Source organism: Stegodyphus dumicola, chromosome 1 (assembly GCF_044657685.1).
Source record: "Stegodyphus dumicola isolate Sdum_Otavi_A_Nest chromosome 1, ASM4465768v1".
NCBI classification, from domain to species: domain Eukaryota; kingdom Metazoa; phylum Arthropoda; class Arachnida; order Araneae; family Eresidae; genus Stegodyphus; species Stegodyphus dumicola.
The window spans coordinates 218,923,957-218,947,696 of record NC_140768.1 but is presented as its reverse complement, the minus strand read 5'-3'; the positions used below and the strand labels follow the sequence as shown (position 1 = coordinate 218,947,696).

The window sequence follows — 23,740 nt, the reverse complement described above, 5'->3', positions numbered from 1 at the left end:
ATTTATTTGTCTGCACATCTTTATTTGTTGACCCTTATAATATATAATCTTATTTAAAATTGGATGCATTTTGAGATAGGAATTAGGTACTCTTCTGTTATAAGGACCAGATTCAGAAATGTATGTATGTGCATATGTGCATGTATACACACACATACATACATACATGAAAACATATTTACACACATGCATACATACATGAAAACATATTTACACACATGCATACATACAGTCATTTCTGAGTCCTGTTCTGATAACAGAACAGTACCAGAAAATGTTGCAGGATATACTTCAGCCTCGAATACATCTGATCCAATGAAAAATGTGTAGCTGTGTCTTAAATTAAATACAGTACAAAGTCTGTAATGCGGAATGATCTATAATCCGGACCTCAAAGCCACAAAGTTACGCATGCGTATTTAATGCGCGTGTCTGCTACGCATGCGCGTAAAGCTTTCACCCATGTGGGCTTCCAATAGTGAAGAATGTGACAGAGACGAAACAAAAACAAAAAAATTTCGATTGACAAGTTAGGCGGTATTCTTGACACAGCAATTACAGGACTTAAACAGTGGAACTTTGTAACTGAACAAGAAATTATGTCTGTGTATAGAATTAAAGAGAAAGTATTAACACAAAAAACGAAGCAACTTACATTGAAGAACTTAAAAACTTAAGCAACTAACTTGAAAGAAATGTTTAATAAAGTAAACAAATAAATATGAAGCTTTTTTTTTTTTTTTTGTAAATTTTGATACCCTTTAGGATCATAATTGTTCTTTATTTCATAAATTATGATTTCATATTTTTCATTGTATAATTTTTGCATGCCATCTTACCAGATTTAAATTGATGATCTATAATCCGGAAAAACCCCTAATCCAAAATCGCCAAAGTCCCGACGAGTCCGGATTACGGACTTTGTACTGCATTATTAAATATGTCTCCTCAATGGCATTAATCTCTAGGAGAGTATTTTTAAAAATATTTAGCACAGCTTTTTTGTACAGTTTGTTTTAAATACATGATTTTTATGCTTTATATTTTATACATGATATAAAATTTCTGGGACACAGTATTTAAATTAGGAGGCCTATTGTAACTGTGTAACTTCAAATCATTTCAGATATCAAAACAGAATCTGAATACAAAAATTAGATGCATTTCCTCCTCTGTTTTTGCATATAGTAAACATACACTGATGCTTAGAGCTCAGCTGCCTTTGATAACCGATTGAGAAATCATTTGGAAGATAGAGAAATTAAATATACAAGGCAAAACTTCACATTTAAACATTCACTTACTGAAATTCACTTGTGATGAAAACAATGAGCATTTGCTGAATTCACAAAAATTAGAAAAAATGTTTACATCTGGATATAATAGCAAAACTTGTTAAAAGACCTCAAATAAAATATTCTTTAACATTTTAATATGAAATATAAATACAACAAAAAGAAATTTTTCCTGCATTCTGCTTATATTTAAAATTTTTTTTTTAAATGCTCATCTCTAGTATAAGAATTTAGATTATAAAATTATTACAAAATAAAAAGCACTAGTGTTTTTCACTGGGAAAACTAAGAGCATTTACATCAGAAGCAAAATAGTACATTAGCATAGTATCTCCATAAACTTCTGCAATTTTTTTTAAATATGGCAATTTAAAATACAGTTAAAACTTACGGTTTTCCATCTTGCATACCACCAACAACAAAATCATTCCATAGAGGATCAAATTTCGACCTTCTATAAAAATAAAACAAATACTCATGTAGAAAATGATTAAATATTGCATATGTAAACAGTCTGTAAAGATTTTTACTAAATTCACACATATTAATAATATAATATCCTAAATGAATGTGGATACTGACTGTTTTCTACATCTATGCATTTATTTGTAGTCAAGCATCATAAAATGCCATTAGAAGGTGTCTGTTATTGTGTAACAACAGCGCCAACTAGTTAGAGTAAATGTGCGAACAAAAGCTATGTCAGTGTGACATGTATTTTCGTCTCTTTAGTGCAAAGCTATAGTACTTAGTGCTATGTAAAATGAAAATAAATTATATTACAGTCCACTTGTGTGGTGAAATGATTCCTTAATTAACTTTATGATCAGTGTGACCAAAGCAGTGATCAAGAAATCTATGGATATCTGTGATGTATTCAAATTAACTTTTATTTTTGTTTTTGCTCGATGTGGTGACATCGAAGACAAGCAATGTATCAGATTAATAATCAATGTAATGAAGTAGTAGGTGCACTGAGTTTTTTCTAATCATTTACTCCCATAAAATAATATTTGTTATTATTTTTTTATTAATTAAGTCTTAATTTATGTAAGTCTTAATTGTGTGGTGTTTTTTAAATGTTTAAAAATTCTAGAAAAATTTATTTGCAGCTTGCTGCAACAGAGTTAGGAGAGGTAATAACAGATAAAATGACGGTTACAGATCTCATAAATGAGGAGAATTATGAGGAGTAGTGATAAATTTAAAGAAGAACCTGAATTCGTTTCTAATCTCATAGAGGGTATAATCGAGGACTGGGGAAAAGAATTAGAGGCATTTGCGCTGTCACGCATGCGAACAGTTTCAAATTCTAATGAAGAATTAAAAACTAAACTTGAGAAAGGTGATCCTCTAGAATTGCTAACAAAAAGTATAAAAACTTTAACAATGTGAATTTCGAGTCATCCAGAAGAATGGGGTCTATTTTTTGCTTCCTTGGAAAGATCCTCTGAAACAAAAACTGTATCCGATATATATAAAGGTGAAATTTTCTTAAATTTACTATGAAAAAGCTTCAAATGTAATTTCTTATATAAACGATAATGAGTTGTGTGATTATGAAAAAGAAAATAGTATTAAGGGAATTTGAACCAACCCATTTGAACCAACCCCTCAATTATGTTTGGAGCAATTCAGAAAAATAATTAGACAAGGAAATGAAACCCATGTTCAGTTTGCATCATGATTGACAATGAGCCTTGATTATTATCTAAAATTAAGAGAAGTCTCAGATTTTGAAAAGTTAAAACAATTAATAGACGAATTATTTCAAACATTAGACAAGGAAACATTGTCTCATATTAATGTTAGACAATCTAGTAACTGGTTTGATAGCATATCCTTGGGTAAAGAAGCAATTTATTTTTTTTTTTTTTATCACAGGGAAAACCCTTAAGGGATGTAAATAATCATAAATTCTCTGATACAAGAAATGCGTTTAGAATATTTCTAGCAGATAGTAAGAGTTTAAAGAGTATCTTATGTTCCAAAAATTATCCTTTACATAAATGTAAAAAATATACATCATTGCCTATTTCTGAAAGAGTTGGAAGTAATTAAGAAAAATAATCATTGTTTTAGTTGTTTGGGAAAACATCTGCTTAATAATTGTAAATCACAGTTTTCTTACTCTTTATGCAAATGGGATAGAAAAGATAGCCATCATCATTTTTCTTTGCATTATCCCAGGAATTCAAATACATTTCAAAATGAAAATGTAATAAATAATACTGGTGGTCAGAAGTCCATCTCCCCTCCCCAAGAATAAATGAATCTTCTCTTTCACTGTTGGCGTCAGTGTTTGAAGCTCATGTTTCTACTTTAACAGCAAATAAATAAAACAATTCTGTTCTTTCATCATGGGTAATTAATGAGGAAAAAATTTTTTCCTACTGTGAATTGTTTATTAAAAGATGATGGAGGAAATAAATATAGCATATGCTATATTTATTTCTATAGCATATTAGATCAAGGTGCGATGAATAATTACATGACCGCTGATTGTGCAAACTGCATTAATTTAAAAAAGGAAATTAATAGTTTGTGGTATCAGAAATACATCCACAAGAATTAATTTTTTGGTTAATGCGACAATTTCTAATTTTGAGGGTCCCAAGACACTAATCTGCAAGGAGAATTAGTGTCTAAAATTACGGATTTTATGTCCTCTAAAGTGTTAAAGATTTAATGTCCTACAGATAAATTATATAAAACTTGCAGATGGAAATTCTAATATGCCAGATCATATGTGTGTACGTACAGATTTTTTTTTTTTATAAATTATTGAGGCTAGGTCAGGTATATTCATCTAATAGTAATTTGATTTTTCAAAATACAGTTTTTGGATACGTAGCTAGTGGAAGTGTTCCCATTGAAAATCAGGGAAGAGTACACTGTAGTTTCATTGAGGATAATACTGGTCTAAACAAAACTTTAGAGAAATTTTGGGAAATTGAAAATGTGCAGATTGAGGTACCAAAAAATAGCAAAACAATAATTTGAGGAAAATGTTAAAAAGAGATGAAACAGGAAGATATATATAGTAAAAATGCTAGTAAAAGACGATCCCAGGTGCTCAAGGAAATCGAAAGATTTTGCCCTTAAAAAATTTAACTTGCTGTGGAAGCATTTCGTAAAAGAGCCTGAGTATTTAGAATTATATAGGGATTTTTTTACATGAGTATGAAAAACAGGGTCATACGACAGAAATTTCGGAGTGTGAGGAAGAAGAAGAGACATACTATACACCACATTTGGGAATTTATCACCCAGATAAAATTACTAAAAAACTTCATGTTTTTCATGCTTCCTCTCAAATAACCTTAGTGAATTCTCTTTACAATATAATGGTGGGGTTATTCAGGATGATTTATTTAAGATAATGACGCGATTTCATAAACATATTTATGCATTTGTGGCAGATATCAAATAGATGTATAGAATGATAGTAATTGACCCAAGTTAAACTAAACTTTTGAGAATTCTTTGGTGGGAGGGAGTAAATGATCCAGTTAAGACTAACATGCTCAAAACTGTAACCTCTGGGACAGTGTTAACACCATATTTAGCAACAAGTGTTCTCCTTCAACTTCTGAGAGATAAATCTAAAAGCTTTCCTTTAGAATCTCCAGTTTTAGAAAAACATTTCTATATGGATAATACTTTGAGTGGTGTGAATATGCTGAGAGGAGCTAAACAACTGCAAGCAGAATTATCAAAAGCTCTTGATATTGGAGGTATGATGCTACATAAGAGGCACAGAAAGAATCCTAAGTTGCAGACTCCGACTATGTCTAAATTTTCAAGAAGAAACAAAAGAACCAAAAACATTAGATGTTATGTAGAAACCTAAGACTGACCATTTTGCTTTCCAAATTTAGATGTATCATGGTTACCCCTACTAAGAAAATAATGGTTTCAACTATCGCCCGCATTTTCGACCCTCTTGGAATCTTGTGTCCTATAGTAACAAAAGCAAAAATCTTCCTGGAAAACTGTGGTGTTTAAAAGTAGATTGGAATGATCCATTTCCTGAAACAGAGGCACAACAGTGGAAAAACTTCTTTGATTCTTTGCCAGCGATAAACAATATAAGCGTAAAGAGATGCATACTCATTAAAAATCCAGTGCATATTGAGCTTCACGGATTTGCAGATGCTTCCAAAGCAGCTTATGGATGTGTCATTTATTGCAAATCAATTTCGCAAAATGGAGCCTTTGAAATGAACTTAGTTTGTGGAACTTAGTACTTTGAAGTGAAATCACGTGTATCACTACTGAAGAGTGCCACAATACCTAGGTTGGAGTTATGTGCAGCCATTCTTTTAGCCAGAATGATAACTATATAGTACCACTAGTGGAGATTACCTTAGATAAGTGGAGGATGATAAGTGGAGAGTACCTTAGAACTTAAGATAGCTGGCATCTTCTTATGAAGCAACTCAATGATTGTCCTTTCATGGATCCGGAAAGAGCTACTTTAAAACTATACACGACTTGACAAAGGTTCATCAATGACGTCACATAGCTTCTGAGAACAATCCCACTGATGTGGTTTCAAGAGAGGTAAATCCTCAGAAACTGCCGGACAATAAACTGTGGTTCTAAGGACCTATTTTCCTGACTGAGAAAGATTATCCCAATCGTGAAATTCCTGCATCAGTCATAAGGGACAAGATTACATCAGACACTCAGAATAATGTGATTTATCTGTATTAACTGTGACTCTAAAAACATTTTTTCAACAGTTACATTATGTAACTATTAAGTATACTAAAATTTTAAATGTCATGAAATATCTTTTCAGATTCATCCACAGTCTAAAAAATGATGCAAGGTGGATTTTTGCAGTCCTTTCTTCATTAAAAAAACAAAGGATAATGCAAAGGAGCTTTACAGATAGTATTTGTTTGTATATTTTGTATTTAAAGCTATGCATGTAAAAATTTTGTCCGATTTAACATCTGAAGCATTTATAGCTACGTTAAATAGGTTTATGACTAGAAGAGGTAAAAGTGATAAACTTTTTTTTTAGATAATGCCAAGAGACAAATTTAAAAACTTCATGATATGGTAAAAAACCCAGATAACCAATTAGCTGGATATTTAGCGACAAAGGGCATCAACTGGAAATTTATTTCCCCAAAATCCTTGATTAATAGATCTTTGAATGCCACTGTTGAACCTGACTTAACAAACTTAAGAGAGTAATCTTACAAAATGGCAAAAAATTACTAGAATTGTTCAACTAATGTAGAAATTTTGACAGAATAGTTATTTAAACCAGGTTCAACAACATAACAAATGGATGTTTGAAGAAAGTAATGTAAAAATTGGTGATTTGGTGCTTTTAATAGAAGAAAATTTACTGCCTTACAAATGGACAATGGGCAGAATTATAGATGTTTATTATGGTGAGGATAACAAAATCCGAGTTGTTAATGTGAAAACTCAATTTCAAACTTAAGAGCAATTTCTAAAGTTTGGGTCTTGCCAATGCCAAGTAATTGATTTACATTTTAGTGTTTAAGTATTTACTCTGACTGATTTATTGAATAATATTTTTTTTTTTTTTTGTTTGTTTGTTTTTTAATTTCATTGAATGCAGTGATTGTACAGTGCAATCAACTTTCGAATGAAGCCTTAAACATTTTTTTCTCAGTATTAAGTGTTAATCGTGTATTTAAAAGTTATATAGTGATTGCATGGTGTAACCAGTACAATGTGGGGTGGAATGTGTTATTGAATAACAGCAGTGCCACCTAGTTAGAGTCTAGAGTCAGTGTGTGAACAAGAGCTATGTCGGTGTGGCATGTGTTTTCTCCTCTTTAGTGCTAAAACGAAAATAATCTGTATTATAGTCCACTTGTGTGGTGAAATGATTCTTTAAGCCCTTAACTACCGCAGGCGTATATATACACCTTGCTCAGCCGATGCGTTAACTGTCCCAGACATATATATATGCCCTTTCGAAATGCTATCATTTGCTTTGTGCTGCTACCAGTAAAATTATTTGCAAAGCTTATGAATGTAATACTACAGTGACCTTGACAGTGTATGCAAAGGGGGATACTATTTCAGAGAAGGGGGCAGACCTAGAGAGGGGGATGCTTCTGTTATTGGTTGTGTTTCTGTTTGAGTAAAACGTATTTTTTTACTGTGTGTCTTCCGTTTACGTTTACTGTTTGTAGTAGGTGCCTTTCTTTATGAACATGTATGACAGTGAAATAGATGATTACTTTCCGTCGTCTTCAGGATCGGACACCTCAGAATATGATATTACGTCAGATGAAAAGGATTGCAACTATTCCCCGAAAGATGCTCGACGTTGGGTGCAACTTGATATGAAAGACTTGCCTATGCCACCTCCACACTTTCCATTTAGGTATACTGATTTTAGAAGGTATAACATTGAAACCTGATATTACACTTTACTTGTTTAAAAATAAATTGATTGAAACTCCATTTTGGGGGGATCTTTTTTTATTATACAAACATAATTTTTATTATATTTTACTCTAAACATTAAATTTTGTATTTTCATTTTTTCTTTTATTCTTTATTTTGGAAAGTAAACAGGTTTTAGACAGCAAATACGCAGGCTTGTGTAAAAAACGGTGGCACTGGGGAGTGAATCTTGTATGTTTTCTGCATTATACTATGATTTTAAAATTTAAAAAAATCATACTGAATTCTAATACGATGAGTCTATAACTATGATCATTCAATTTAAATAAACAATATAAATGTCATTTATTAAAAACACATCTTTAGTCAATGGCTAGCTCTCTAGTTAACATGTACTCACTTATAAGTCAATCTAAACACCCCCCCCCCAAAAAAATTTAATCCTGACCTTAAAAAAGCCGCAAAAAAAGCAGTTTCAATTTAGCATCTTAAATTGAAATAAATATGCATTTACACTTCTTAAATTTTAAAAGCCAAAAAATGTTTGAATTTAAACCTCAAATATCCATTCAAAAATACAACTTTTTATTTTTTTATGATTTCAGCTGTACGTAGTGGTATTACGTGGGTATGAAAAATCTTTTTAAAAATCAAACAAAATAATAGCTTCACTTTAGAAAAAAATAAAGAAATAAATAAACTTAAGTGAAAGTTTTATTACATGTAACCAACTTTCTCTGAAAATGAAACCTCATCTTCACTACCTACCATTTTGTCGCAAGCATTTTGCATTCACCTTAAACAGCCAACAATATAAAATTCCGCAAATTATACAGTAAAATCAAAAACTTCGATTTATAGATTGAAACACAATACTAGTAGATATAGTAAAAATTAAGTACACAATAATACTCAATAATTCACATAAAGTAAGCTAAATATTTAGTCTGAATATTACAGTATTTCTATATTCTGACTTTTAAAATCATGAAGTGATGAGTCTTTTTGGCACAGTTTTAGTTCTTAATTAAAATTCCCTCACTGAATGATAAGATTATCTGGAGCTAGAATATGTATTAGGTACACTCAAAAGTCTTTAATCCGGACGTCCATAATCTGAAATGATCTATAATCCAGACCACAAAGCTACAAACTTTCTGCGCATGCGTAATCGCATAATGTTGTTGGAAAATATGACCTATTGTAACCCTTTTTCTGCATCATCTCTCCTCCTTGAAATAATTCTAACTTTTACATAAGGCTTAGTTCTTATTTTAAGGGGATATAGTAGTTATTTCTACTTCATTTTTCACTGCCACTGTTTGTATTAAGAACAGACTGTTTCAGCCTAATTAAGATGCAAAAGCGAAGCTTGATGTTACATCATCTAGAAAGCTGAGTCGTGCCGATAGCTGATTGATTGCCGTGAGATGACGTCATGTCTACTTCAGGTATAAGTATCTTGCGTCGCTCTGGCTTATTCCTTTTGGTTCCTGTTTCTCTGCTCCATGGTGTGCCGTTCCAGCCCCCATTGGAAGACGATATTGCGATGCATGCCAGCCAGCGACTAGTGCCATGATTCTGTTCCAAAAGATGACTTTTTCTGGATCCTGAAAAGCGGCAACAATGTGAGCAACTACCGTGGACGGCATCCTGTTTTGTTGAAGGCGGCATCTTCAACACAAGTGTTTTTCCAAGCTGTGATTTCTCGTGTGTAACTACAGTGAGCAGCTTTTTGCCGGTTTAAGAGCTCTCAAGGATTTAATTTAATTTTTCAGGTGCCTTTTTGACCACAAAGCATGGACTTATTGATAGTGAAACGAATTTCATTATAACCGCATAGTTTCTGTTTAGTGATATGTTTTTCGAGTATTGAATGCCAGATCAGGTAAAATATTTACTGTCTTTAATGGTGTAACATTCTTTAAAGGAAAAACCATTGGGTTTAATGGATGATCAATTAAGTGTATTTTTTTTATAATGATTATGTTATACTCCTTAAGTTTCTGATATTGATTAAATTTATTCATTGTGTTTTTATTTTTATATATTGTTAATAAATTAGTTAAGTTTAAAACCTTTGTCTTTAATGTCTGCACAATATATAACCTTATGGAGCTTCTATTGCTACTTCTGCTAAATGTTTTTTTTTACAACTTTAAACTTTGCTTCTGCATCAAATGTGTCTACGCATGCGCGTTAAATGTATAACGGATGGTATAAGCTAAGCTAAAATTATCTACAATCAAAAGTCGTTAATTCGGACTAGTCGGGACTTTGGCGATTCCGGATTATCGATTTTTCCGGATTATAGACCATCAGTTTAAATCTGTTAAGATGGCATGCAGAAATTACAAAATTAAAAATATGAAACCGTAATTTATGAAATAAAGAACAATTATGATCTAAATGGTATCAAAACTTACAAAAAGAAAAAACTTAATATTTATTTGTTTACTTTATTAAACATTTCTTTCAAAAAGTTAAACAAAAACCAAAAGTTGTGTTAAAAAAACAAAAAGTTGTTTAAGTTGCTTCGTTTCATGTGACACTACTTTCTCTTTAATTCTATTAAACAGACATAATTTCTTGTTTAGTTACAAAGTTCCGCAGTTCAAGTCCTATAATTGCTGTGTCGAGAATACCAACTAATTTGTCAATCGAAATTTTTTTGTTTTCAATAACCTCTTTGTCACTTTCTTCATTATCTGAAGCGAATTATAATGACAAGGAACTTGATTTAAATCATATCAAAAACAGAGTACATCCAGACGAAATACTACATTTAGTAAGGAATTATAAGCCAAATAAAATAAAAACATCTGCCCTGAAGATAAGGATAGTCCTGACAGATCAACTTCCAATTCACTGTGTGCCGCGGCGTCCCCCCCCACCACCGCAGAGCAGCGTGAAATTGATAAACAGATTTCGGAATGGTTAAGAAACAAAGGATAAGCCTTTATCATTTTTTGCAGCAATTTCACTTTTTGTTTAATGGACTTCGAAACATACTTTCGCTTTGTAGATCCTATACATATTAGTAAATATATATCGGAAATTCTATTTGACATAATCGAAAGTTCAAGCTTACTTTTATAAAATTGCTCTAACAGTCTGCAAAAAATAATAAGCCAGATCCAATTCAAAGATTAAGGAACAACGCAATCTGCAACATTAACTGAAATAGATAATTTTAGCTTAGCTTATACCGTCCGTTATACATTAAATGTGCATGCGTAAATGTATTATGTGCATGCGCACACGCATATTCGTAGCCGTAAAGGTCTTATGCGCACACGTAAACGCCTATGCGCATGGCGCATGCGCAGAAAGTTTGTAGCTTTGAGGTCCGGATTATGGGTGTCCGAATTAACGACTTTTGACTGTAATTATCTATTTCAGTTAATGTTGCAGATTGCTTTGTTCCTTCATCTTCTAATTGGACCTGGCTTATTATTTTTTGCAGACCGTTAGAGCAATTTTATAAAAGTAAGCTTTCGATTATGTCAAAAAGAATTTCCGATTCTGGAGCTGCCACAGGATCTACAAAGCAAAAGCATGTTTCGATGTCCATCAAACAAAAAGTGGAATTGCTGCAAAAAATGGATAAAGGCATATCCTTTGTTTCTCTAACCATTCCGAAATCTGTTTATCAATTTCACGCTGCTGTGCAGGGGGGGGGACGTCGCGGCGCGCAATGAACTGGAAGTTAATCTGTTAGCACTATCCTTACCTTCAGGGCAGATGCCTTTATTTTATTCGGCTTATAATTCCTTACTAAACGTAGTATTTCATCTCGATGTACTCCGTCTTTGATATGATTTAAATCAAATTCCTCGTCATTATAAATATCACAAATACACATCAAATAGTTTTCTGGTTGCAATTTTCTAATTTTGACTATGCATGTGCTTTACGCATTGAAAGAAATATTTAATAAGATAAACAAATAAATATTAAGCTTTATTTTTTGTAAATTTTGATACCCTTTAGCTCATAATTGCTCTTTATTTCATAAATTACAGTTTCATATTTTTAATTTTATAATTTCTGCATGCCATTTTACCAGATTTAAACTGATGATCTAAAAGCCAGAAAAACCGATAATCTGGAATCGCCGAAGTCCCGACGAGTCTGGATTAAAGACTTTTGACTGTACTAAAAATGACAATGACCTGCCGACAAATCTCTGCCTCTCTATTGCAACCAGTGTGCAACAGATGGAAAAAAAAGAGTATTGTTCAGTTATCGGACTGGATTCAGATACTGACAAAAGCTAGCAATTCGGCGAACAATTAGAAGCATAAAAATAATCACCAAAATATTTATGATACTGTTAAATTCAAGAAAAATCCAAGAGATCAAATTACAAATTTTTTTAATGTAAATTAAACAACTTGGCCAAAAAAAAAAAAAAAAAAAGGAAATTTAGATTAATATGGAGGCATGAAACTGGAGATATAACTTAAAAGGCCTGAAAACATTTGCATTTTAGGACACTTTTGCCACCACATAAATTCAATTAAATAAGAACCTAATTGTTGTGGTCAGTGCCGTGTTGATGCTTGTTCCGCCATTTTGCACTGCCCCATAACCTTCTAATAGTTTATGTGTAACAACCAGTATTAGGATCGATAAAATTATATCTATGGTTAATGCAGAAATTTTCAAATCTGACCTCCTTCAGTTGTTCAGTGTTACATCCTATCCAACAATCTGAGTATATTGTAGTACCATCAATAATACCTTCTTCAATATTTTTAAGCAAAGTTCGGGCACATCTTCAATAACTTTTAACAAAGTTCCAAGTAATTAGGCATAGCAACTAAAAAACATCCTTTTGTTTCTTGGCAAATCCCGCCGCACACCCACTAGGGCAGAAGGATACGACCAGTATTGAATTTTCGACACGAAAACAGGCTTTCATCAATTTAAGCAATATTGTTAGAGCTGCCTATTTTAACTGACAGTCTAGACGTAAATGTATAACCGCAGACTTTCCTCACATAACTGTTTCAATAAACAACAATGCATTGATTCATATCACGCTGATACCAACAACATTCAAGGGAATTTAATTCTAAGCACCATGCATAAATAAAATGAACTGCCTTTAAAAAACTGATTATAGACACTTGTAACCAATTTTGAGAACATAATCTTTTTTTTTTTTCTTGACACATCATACCTTCACATCTCCATTTTGATGCTCCCTTTGAACTGAAGCATAGCTTCATTATATGGTTTTTCATGCGCTTTCTTTCAGAGTGAATTATTCCTTGTTCCTGAAGAAATTTTATGGCAGATATTTGATCATTACATAAGTCCCAAATTTTTATATCTGTGGTAAATAGAACAGTAATAAAAACAGAAGTGACCATTACATCTTTAGAACTTGTACTCTCATTGCCAAATTTAAAAAGGCATACATTAAAAAAAAAAAAAAAAAAAAAAGTTTACTTTTTAAAACTAAATTTTTTTGACTTCATATGAATCAATCTCTTGGCGAGTTTAGCAAAACATTTGGCAACAATTCTGGTCCCAATACCCCCTCCAAAAAAAAAAAAAAAAAAAGAAAAGAAAAAGAAAAGAAACCACTATCTCTCCAATTTTAAGTGTAACGACAAATATACGATAAAATCCTACTAGTCCCCAAATAAAAAATTTTAAATCAGATGAATGTTATTTTTTTCAACAAATTCTCTTTTCCTACTTTGAAGTAACACTGCAAGTAATACCTAAGCAGCATCAACCAAAAGTAAAGAAATAAGTCACCCAATCTATTACCATAATCAAAAAGCAGCAGCTAAAACAATTAATATTAGTAACTTACGTAGCTCTAGGTTTTGGGTAACAAGTATCAATACTCTAAATAAATTACATATTTAAATAAAATTTCATTCATAAAAATGTTACCTATTATATAAAGTTCGTGTTAACCAGCAATGCAATGACTTAGGCTTTAGGTTGAAACCATCATTCAAACATTCTTCTTCTATTCTGTAAGTGTACAGAAAATTATTATTTGAATATTTATTCTATTAGCATCATAAATAACTTGACAACATAAACAGGGTAAATAAGCAAAAATAGCACCTACAAACAAAAAAAGGGGGGCTGAAATACATAAAATAAATGTGAAATTTCAGAAATAATACACTGTGCAATGCCTTATAAACGATAAAACAGAAAAAAAAATGGTAAAAATATATTTATGGCAATTTTTGCAGTAGATTGACACCGAGTTTATGCAATTCTTTGAATTCTTATTTTGGTGTGCGTAGCAGCCGCTATACAAAGCCAAAATAAGAAGTAAAAAAATTGCACAAAATTGGTATCCATGTACATATAAACCTATTTTCACTTAAAAAGAATTAGAGAATTGCACAAACTTGGCATTGCACACTCCCTTGACTTTATCCATATACACATCGACCTATCTTCATTTCAAAAATTATCAGAGAATTGCAAAAACTAGGCATTGAGCACTCCCTTGACTTTGTCCATGCACACATTGAACTATATTCACTTAAAAAGTCAAAGGAGCAGCCAACAAAAAAACACATAATCTCAACAAACTACATTTTAAATCAAACAATGAAATAACATAAAGGAAATTCATCTTTGCACTACACAAATATAAATAAGGTAAGGAAATATCCACTTACCTTATTAACGATCTGCATACTGCCGTCGCCACATAAATTCATAAAATAAGAGTAAAAAATATCTTCTGTAGTGCCGTTCAACTGTACGCATTTCCGATCATTCGACCGTACACATTTCCTTCCTACAAACAGGACACCTAATAATAGCTACTAAGTAAAAACCTTCATTTACACACCAGTTAAATAATGCTCTTTTCTCCTTCCTTTCAAATCGTACAGAAACTTCAAATTAATCTTACTACATTCAACCATTTTACCACCTAAACCACAAAAAAAGCAATATACTTCCTAACCAAGACACACCACAAGCCCTTATGAATTTACCACAATCATGCAACCTATTACGTCATAATATGGTTTCCAAAACTTTCAACTACTCAGGCTACCATAAATGAAATAATAACTTCGTGATAATACCCTTCTCTCTACTCTAACTCATAAAATATTCTAATATTAGGTTGATGCAGAAGAAATTTCTATTCAAAGTATGATAAATTCAATTCAATGAGGGAACAGCAAAAATTATGAGCTATATAGATTTTGATGTTACATGAGAATTGCAGGCCTCATATTTACAATTTTAGAACCAGCAACTATCATTCATCGGCAGAATCTACAACAAATTCATGTGTACTCAAAAACATGTGATATGCGCCTGTGTTGGCTATGGCATATGCATACTTAAAAAAAATACACCCAAAACATGGCAATTCAACTAAATATTGAGACCTGGGATACAAATAATTAGAAAGCACCAAGAAAAAACTACTGAATGCAGGAATCAGGGCCATATTTATAAGAGTTTAAATCAATTCACAAGCAATTTAATGATAACTACAGCAAGCACTTGATATAGGAACTACACTTAAATGAATTCATTAGTCATTAAGACCCGAGCATGAGGAATGGGTCTGAACAGTAAGTTCCATGGTCATTAACTATTTATCATTAATCCTGCCAAATTAAAAATACAATTGAAGTAGATCAATGAAAAGTAGTATAAAAAGTAATAGAGAAGCTAAATCAGTTGCTCTTACTACTTAAAATTTAATGGCTGGATGAAAAAAAGTTTGATGCGTTATTTTTTAAACTGTTAGTATTATTTGTTGGATGCTGAAACTAGCAAAGTTCAATCAATATATTATGCAAGCAACATTTATTTTATGATTTCTCTACAACACATATCAAAAATATAATTACTTTTACTAATAGATAAAACCCACCTACATTTTAATAAAATGGGAATATTTATATTAAAAGAAATTATGGTTAAAATTTACTCTACGGTACCCCTTGGCGAATCGTCTCTCTTTTGATACCAAGATTGGCACCAGGAAGGATCGGCACAAATCTCAAGATGATGCCAATCCTTCTACCCGCTACACAAAACCAAAATCAAAGACTTACACACACTCAGTGTTCATAAACACATCTACCTAATTTAACTAAAAAATAACCAGATAATTGCACAAACTAGGCATTGCATACTGCCTTAACTTTGTCCATGTACACATTGATCTATTTTCACTTAGACAAAATCAGGAAACTAAAACAAAGTTAAAATTATCACGTTAAGCAGAAAAAATTTTCAGCTGTCTTAACACACAGAGACGAACAAATAACCAAAAATGTCACAAACAGTGAGTAATAAATAACCAAATATACACATTTCCTACCATGAAATCATTAAACAACAAATCTTTTAACAAAATTTAACGCACAGAGACGAATACATAAATGAAACGTCAATTTTTTAACACACCTTTTTTTCACGTGCATACGTTCATGCTTCCGACCACCATCTCCTCTATCCTCCACGTAAGTAATTCAATTAAATTTTGGTCGCTTTGGCTCATCCGCTATTAATCAACATTCATCCTCTTACCCACCTCAGACATACACAAATGATGGCACCCATTGCAAAATAACAGCAAGTTCAAATCCGAGACCATAACACGCACGTCCAAGCAAACACACCAACTGAAAACAAAACCCATGTCCAAATGAAAGGATTACTATTACAAAAAACAGCCAAATTCTAAATTTATTCTGACACATTTGGAGATATTCACAGAAATAACCCCTTTTTAATGACAAAAACAAAAAAAATACAATTTTCCCCAATGCTAGTTTCACCAACATTATCAACGTTAGGGTTACCGGAAAACCTATTTCACGCAGCGGGTTTCCAGATTTCACGAATAGCTAATACCACTTGGCAATTTTTTCACACAGAAACCAAGGGGTACAGTAAAGATCAACCGAAATTACTTGCAGAATAGGAGGGAAAACAATGATAAATTGAAATCTGATACAATGCTTATCATTTATTCCACAGAATTATCCCAAGTTTATTTCATATCTACTAACATGTTGTAAATCACTAATACTATTTAACAATTTTACATTTACTTACACTTGTCGTTCGATCGTTGAAGCTACAAACTGGAAATCGGCAAAGTCACCACCAGCTCCAAGGATTATTTGATCATTAACTTTTAAAACCCTCTGGCAATTAGTGAAACGTGCTAACGATCCATAAGAGCCTAAAGTATCAGCACAAATCATTACACCACCATCAAATGCAATGCCTAACACAGAAGTCCCAGTTACAAGTGGTCTCCTGGGGAGGAAAAATAATAGTCCATATTAAAATTTTTAAATACAACAGAAAAAAGTAATAGGATTTAGTTTCTGAAAAAAGAAAATATACCACTTAAATATAAAGTATCAAAATGCTTAAAAAATAATACCATAATTTAAACATGAGTAATTAAGTAAAATTAGTTACTACAGGGTAAGAATAATTGAAAAAGAATGAAATAACATTACACAGTTGATAAAAATATAGTTTGTCAGAGTAGCAATTAAGTGTTAAATTCTATGTATAAGCAGAGCTATCAAATTTTTTCTCATGTCACTAAGATTAAAAAATTGTCAGTAAGTGACCACCTACCACATAACATACAACCAATAATAATTAAAAATCTTGCTATACACTTTGAAGCAAGCCCATACTGATGGCTGTTTGATTATACTGTTATTACTCTGATAAGACTTTAGCCACACTGGGGGTAAAAAGTCAAAGGATATAATTTCAGGCAATGTTTAATAGCTAATACAAAAATATCAAAGTGTAATTTAGTAGTGCCAAGATAACTGACAGTAATCATGCGACTTTTTTAATAAAGGCATATCATGGATGTATCTAATTTTACTTCAAGAACTGTTATAGAATGTGAAATCTGTAACAGTTCTTAATAGCTGAAAAATCTATAATAGTTCCGATACAGATTGCAAAATCTATCCAGTTCTGGTCTTACCTCTCTAATCTTACCTCAAGAAGCAAAATATTCAAAAAGCCTCAGTGACCAAAACTCATTAAGAAAGTAACAAACTACACTGGTCTTCAAAATTAAGGCATAATGATAGAAATAAAATGTAACTAATACTTAATAAAAAACATTATTAACAGATATTTGTACAAAAGCATTAGTTACCATAAATTACGATAAAAGTAAATTTTAGGGTACCCCTTGGCGAAACTTGCCGATTTTTGGCAGCACATGGATACTGAGTTTGTGCAATTCTTTGACTTATATTTTGGCTTGCATAATGGCGATTTTTGCCACAAAAATCACCGCTACACAAAACCAAAATAACAAGACAAAGAATTGCACAAACTCGGTATCCATGTACACGTCGGCCTATTTCCACTTAAAAAAAATCCAACAATTGCACAAACTTGCATTGTACACTCCCTTCACTTTGTCCATGTACACATTGATATATTTTCACTTATAAAGTCAACGGAGCACCCAATTCTACAATACAGGCAAACAAAAAATACATAATCTCAATAAACTACATTTTAAACCAAACAATAAAATAACATAAAAAGGAAAAACATGTTAATACATTTAAGCATTACAAAAAGCAAATATCCACTTACCCTATTTAGAAGTTTCTTCATCTTTAGTCTGTGGCACACAAAATTCCTCAACAACATCCAAAAACTTCCTAAAATTATCTGAACTAGAATCTGTATATCAGCATCACCACATCTGAATCTTTTTTCCTATAACCCATTCAAATCCATCTAAACGGTTTTTAAGTTCAACTAGACGCATATCCTTCCTATATACAGGACACGAGAGACTTATGATGCCTACTAAGTTAAACCTTCATTTACACACCAGTCAATTAACGCTCTTTTTCCATTTCGTTCCAAATCATACAGATACTTCAAATTAATCTTACTACATTCAGCCATTCTACTGTCTAAAGAATTAAACCAACACACACCACAAAAGCACTTACAAAACATCCCACGATTCAAAATTTTCCAGAATCATGCACTTGATTACGTCACAATAGGATTTCCATAACATTCAACTACTCAGGCTATCATAAATGAAACAATGTCTAATCTTTGGAATATGGTAGCAGGTAGTTTGGCGACATTTTGGTAAGGCGATAAAGGTTACTAGCTAGGACTTTAGCAGTGATGCATAAAGTCAAGAGTGTGCGCAATGTCATTTTTGTGCAATTCTAGGATTTTTTTTAAGTGAAAATAGGTCGACATGTACATGGATGATACCGTGTATGTGCAATTCTTAAAAACGCGGCAAGCAGTGGGCGATTCTGCACTTTCTCCCAATTTCGCACCTAATCTTCGTCATGATTAAGCACTTTTGTTCCATAAAAGTTCTAGCATAAGCGTAATTCAGCTAGCAGATTGCTGGAAAAAAATGTTGATTTAAAAAAAAAAAGATGCCTTTTCTTCGTGAAAACAAAATGGCATCCAAAAACAAACTAGCAGGTTGCTGTAGCAGGGTTGGTCGCCAAGTTACCATAATCCAAAGATTTATCAAAACAACAACTTCGCCATAATACAAGGGGTATATTAAAGTCTACTCTAACCTAAATTACAATGTCTGAATTGATTACTCATAAAATATTGAAAGTAAAACCAAATTTATAGAAACAGGAAAGTGACGGAAAAATTAAGTCGCCTCTTGTGAAAGAAATTTTTCTTCGCCTCGGCCAGATATGCATTCCTCACACTTTGATTTCATAGACTTTACTAAAATATTGATCAAGTCTTTTGAAACTGCATGCCATTCTTGTAAAAGTGCACTTTTCAGCTCCTGAAGGGTCCATGGAGGAATTTTGCACATTGAAATTCAGTGCCCTAGCCTAATTGGGGACCGGGACATTTCACCTCATTATATATATATAAAACAAGAAAATTAACTAGAACTTAAAATAGCTATAAAGTCCCCCTCCCTTTAATCGTCAGACGAAATATCATTCAGTCCATTTTATTCATTTTCTGACAACTCTATGTTCATCATTAAAAGGATATAGCATATCTGAAGAGCCAAAACTTGACAAAAATGCTATTTAAATTTATAATTAGAAAATGTAAAGTCTTTTTTTTTTTTTTTTTTTTTTAGGAATTTGAATTAATTAACAAAAAATACCATAGACAAGTCCTAAGAACTTAACGAATAGGTTAAAAAGCTTCTTTTGATGCATGCCGCATCGTCTTCATAACATAAGCGCATCTGGTTCTGCCTCTTGTTTTTCATAGTATTACAAATCCAGTTTGGCCAAGTTTGTCCATCGTAATTGCGAAAATTTAGCTGAATTCTACCCTAGAAAGTCATTTTACGAAATATAGATTTTTTTTTTTTGTATTCATGCAATAGATTAATGAAGAAGCTAACATAAAACTGACGGATCTTACACTGTACTGATATTTTGTTTAAAAAAAAGTTCATTGAAGAAGGAAAGGTAAAATAAACTTTCTATTCGATTTGGGGCAAACACCCCATATGCCCCTGCTTTAGCCAGGCTCTGTCCCTAAGGCATCCCACAAATGCTCAATCAGGTTCAAGTCAGGTGAGTAAGGCTGTGTTCAGACTGCGGCGTAAAGGGCATAAAATACGGGAATCTGCTTATCCCAAACTCGCCGTAAAATTTAAAACTTTGAATCCTATGACACGAGCCCTAAACCAGATTTTGTGAAGTAGCACAGACTGGTTTCCTTGGAAACGGAACTTGGCTTTAACCACTTATGCCCTTTACACCCCATCTGAACGAAGCTTGGGGTGGCCAAATCCATTTGAGCGATATCTTCTGCAAATATTGTGACAACACATATGCTCAATCAGACCAAGCATTGTCATTAATCAGAAAAAACTCTGTGCCAACAGAACCCCTAAACAGTCTAACTTGAGGTTCCACTACCTCATACACATACCTCCAAACGGTTACAGAACCGCTTTGAAAGATATACAGCTCGGTATGGCCACTTGTCATGTTTCCTCCCCAAAGTATTAAATGATAATCACGGAAGCGGGACATTTTATGGACAACTGAAGGCAAGTTGTATGTTTCTTCCTCTCTCCAGATCAATACACATCTAGAATCACTGTTCAGACTATATCAGAAATCGTCAGTACACAATACTTGGGCCTAGTTGCCCTGACTCCATTGAACATGATGATGGCTCCAGTTTAAATAGGCTTTTCTGGAAATTGGAATAAGTGAGACTCAAACCATTGGTTTTCTCACATATAGTCCAACCTCATTAAGCCTACATGCAGAAGCAGAATGGCTAATTCAAGTTCCTGTGACAACCTGAAGATCTAAAACCAAATCTCTTGCAGTCACTTTGAGGTTTCTTTGAGCTCACAATGAGAGAAAATGATCTTCTGATGCAGTTGTTGCTCTTGAATGCCCTTTACCAGGCATTTTATCAACTGATAAAGTGCTTAAAAGGTGTCTCCAAACTCTAGATATGACACTTCGAGGAATATTCAAATTTTTCGGCGACTTCCCCTTGCACTTGACATCCCTCAATTCCACCATTATCTGCCACTTTTGATCTTAACTTAAATGATGCCTTTGATCCATAACTAATTAATACTGATCACTATCAAAAACCAGATTCACTTTAAACAACACTCCAGACCGGAATTCTAACCATTGAGCACCACACTGTCAATCACTGAATTAGCATACTTCCAGCACTAACATATGTGCAAAAGTGCAATTCTGTGTTCAAATGTATTGAATTAACATAAATAATTACAGAATTGGGTATTGGTTGTAACGTTAATTTAATGAGCATATTTTTTCTCATCTTTTAATTTAGTGCACTAATGATAACTAGTGCATTACATAAAATGTATAACACAAGATTGGTTTATCTGATTATCAAAAAGCATGCTAGGGCTATCAGCCTAAGGGAAAATATCCTTTTATGAAGGACTATCTACATTACACAACGGAAAAGCCACAAAAATGCTCATGTAGTCAGCCCTTTCCTGGAATCACTACCAGTGCTCAGCAACTTTACCACTCGCCCACTGGTGGGCCATATAACACATGAACTTATTTATCATCCTAATATAGCCATGTAACAAGGTTTCACGTATAGAAAATTTATAAATTTTTGAAATGTAAGCAAAACTTTTATACCTCTCCTGCCATCAGACAACTCTGCCAATCTTCTAGCAAAATTATATCAAATATACAAAATAGTCCTCTTTTTTTAATTATTCTAGGTGAAATTTATATCACACAAATATAAAGACACATGAAATAAGTTTCTATTAAATGTTCTATGATTTAAGAAAATTTGTGTGTAAAATTAAAAATCACGTTTCAATAAAATATTAGCATAATAATAAAAAAAACTTGCCATATATCTTTTCCTCACAATTTTAATTATTTAATTCATATTTATAAAAAATGTTCATAATCGATTCCTAAATCATTTCACCTACTTTAATATAACAGAAAATTTTAATTCAAATATGCATAGAAAAATTTGAATTCTATCATATAAGCAGAAAGATATCGATTCGTGTTCTAAAACATAAATAAATTACATACGTTGTTCTTTTAAAGGTATCATTAGTAGATGCGAAATTCCATGGGGATGTCGTAGAAAAAGGCATCATATTATCAATATCTTTCACAAAGAGTGAAGATGATGCACTGCCGGTTGCAAAAAAAGCCATGTTGATGTTTTCTGCCTTCTCGATCAGTATTTCGTCTTTTCTTCTGAATAGGTTGCCTGTAAAGGAAAAGAGTTGTAGCGTACTGCTTATTGCTCAGCTTTTCTAAACGAATCTGTCTGATATCTGAGACCCGACGAAGGAGGCTTACCCGGATATTTACCGGCCTCAAGGCAAATACTCTCGACACACGAGTGATATTGACGAATGAAGGGTTATTGTAATTGGCTATTTATCGCCGTACTGGTTATTTTTTGTTATCATACTTTTACGTATGTTGTAATTGCTATGTGAATGAGTTTGGGGAAGTTTTTACAAAATATTTTCGACTCTTCTCTTTAGTGTTATAGTATAGTAGCAAGAACTTAAGATTATCATTATACATACGCTTGCATTAAAACTAATCAGTCTACTCAAAAAATGCATTAGATATATGATTTTACTCATGCATTATTTCTTCGTACATACACAAATAGAAATATATATTTCTGGCATATATGTATATAATATTTGGAGTGTGCAGTAGTTTTTAAAATGCATGAAATTTATGAAATCAGATTGAAATCTGTGTTATATTTTATTATCTATTTAATGGAGAGATACTTATTACTTATTTATTACTGAATTAATGGAGAGATACGTTTTATTATATTACGGTTTTATTGTCAAGTGGAGTAATCTTTGAAATATTATAAAAACTGTGTAATGGATTGTTTTGCTAAGCAAGTTTTTTCCGAACATTACGCTCTGTTAACTCTTTGTTGAATATGTCCACTGTATTATGAAAAGAAACCTGCATTGTATTAAAAACATATTTCCCTAAAAGATTTAAGGAAGACAATTATTATTCATTTTCTCAAATACTTGTTTTTATATATTATGTAATGAATGTGGAATTTTTATGATTGCAACCTTTGAAATCAATCAAAAATAAATATTTAGGTCAAAAGAATTGTGTATGTAAAAAAACTTGTCCACATATATATTTTCATGTTAACAGAATTTGTTTTTATATATAATGAACAATTATGTCAAGAGTTCATCAATGCAGAGATTCCGTGTTGATTTCTACAATATTTGTCCTTACAATCGTAAAACTGCATATTTGCAAAAAGTATAGATATATTTTCTTTGAAAATAAAAGTAAGACTGTTAAGTAGTGTCTTAGATATCAATTGTTTTATCTTTATTTACAAATTAGGGCGTAATCAGCAGATTACTGAGAAAATTTAGATGACTAAAAACTAAGGAATTTTGAATGCGAGAATGTTAGATAATTTTAGATACAGATTTTATTGCTTATTACTATATTTAACTACACTTATTATTGCAGCTT

The 23,740-nt window shown here is 32.2% G+C and overlaps 1 protein-coding gene across 1 annotated transcript in view; it reads right to left on the bottom strand.

Annotated features, from left to right (window-relative positions):
- The window catches only part of Prosbeta7 (proteasome subunit beta type-4), a 38,906-nt gene extending 16,364 nt beyond the window's left edge, over positions 1–22,542 (bottom strand). Inside the window, exons 1-4 of the mRNA XM_035348683.2 lie at positions 22,280–22,542; positions 16,788–16,994; positions 13,620–13,703; positions 1,687–1,749 (exon numbers count right to left, since the gene is read on the bottom strand). Of these exons, the coding sequence (XP_035204574.1) occupies positions 1,687–1,749; positions 13,620–13,703; positions 16,788–16,994; positions 22,280–22,407 (482 nt within the window). The 5' untranslated portion in view covers positions 22,408–22,542. The remainder of the gene's footprint in view (positions 1–1,686; positions 1,750–13,619; positions 13,704–16,787; positions 16,995–22,279) is intronic.
- Between the last annotated feature and the right edge of the window lie 1,198 nt (positions 22,543–23,740).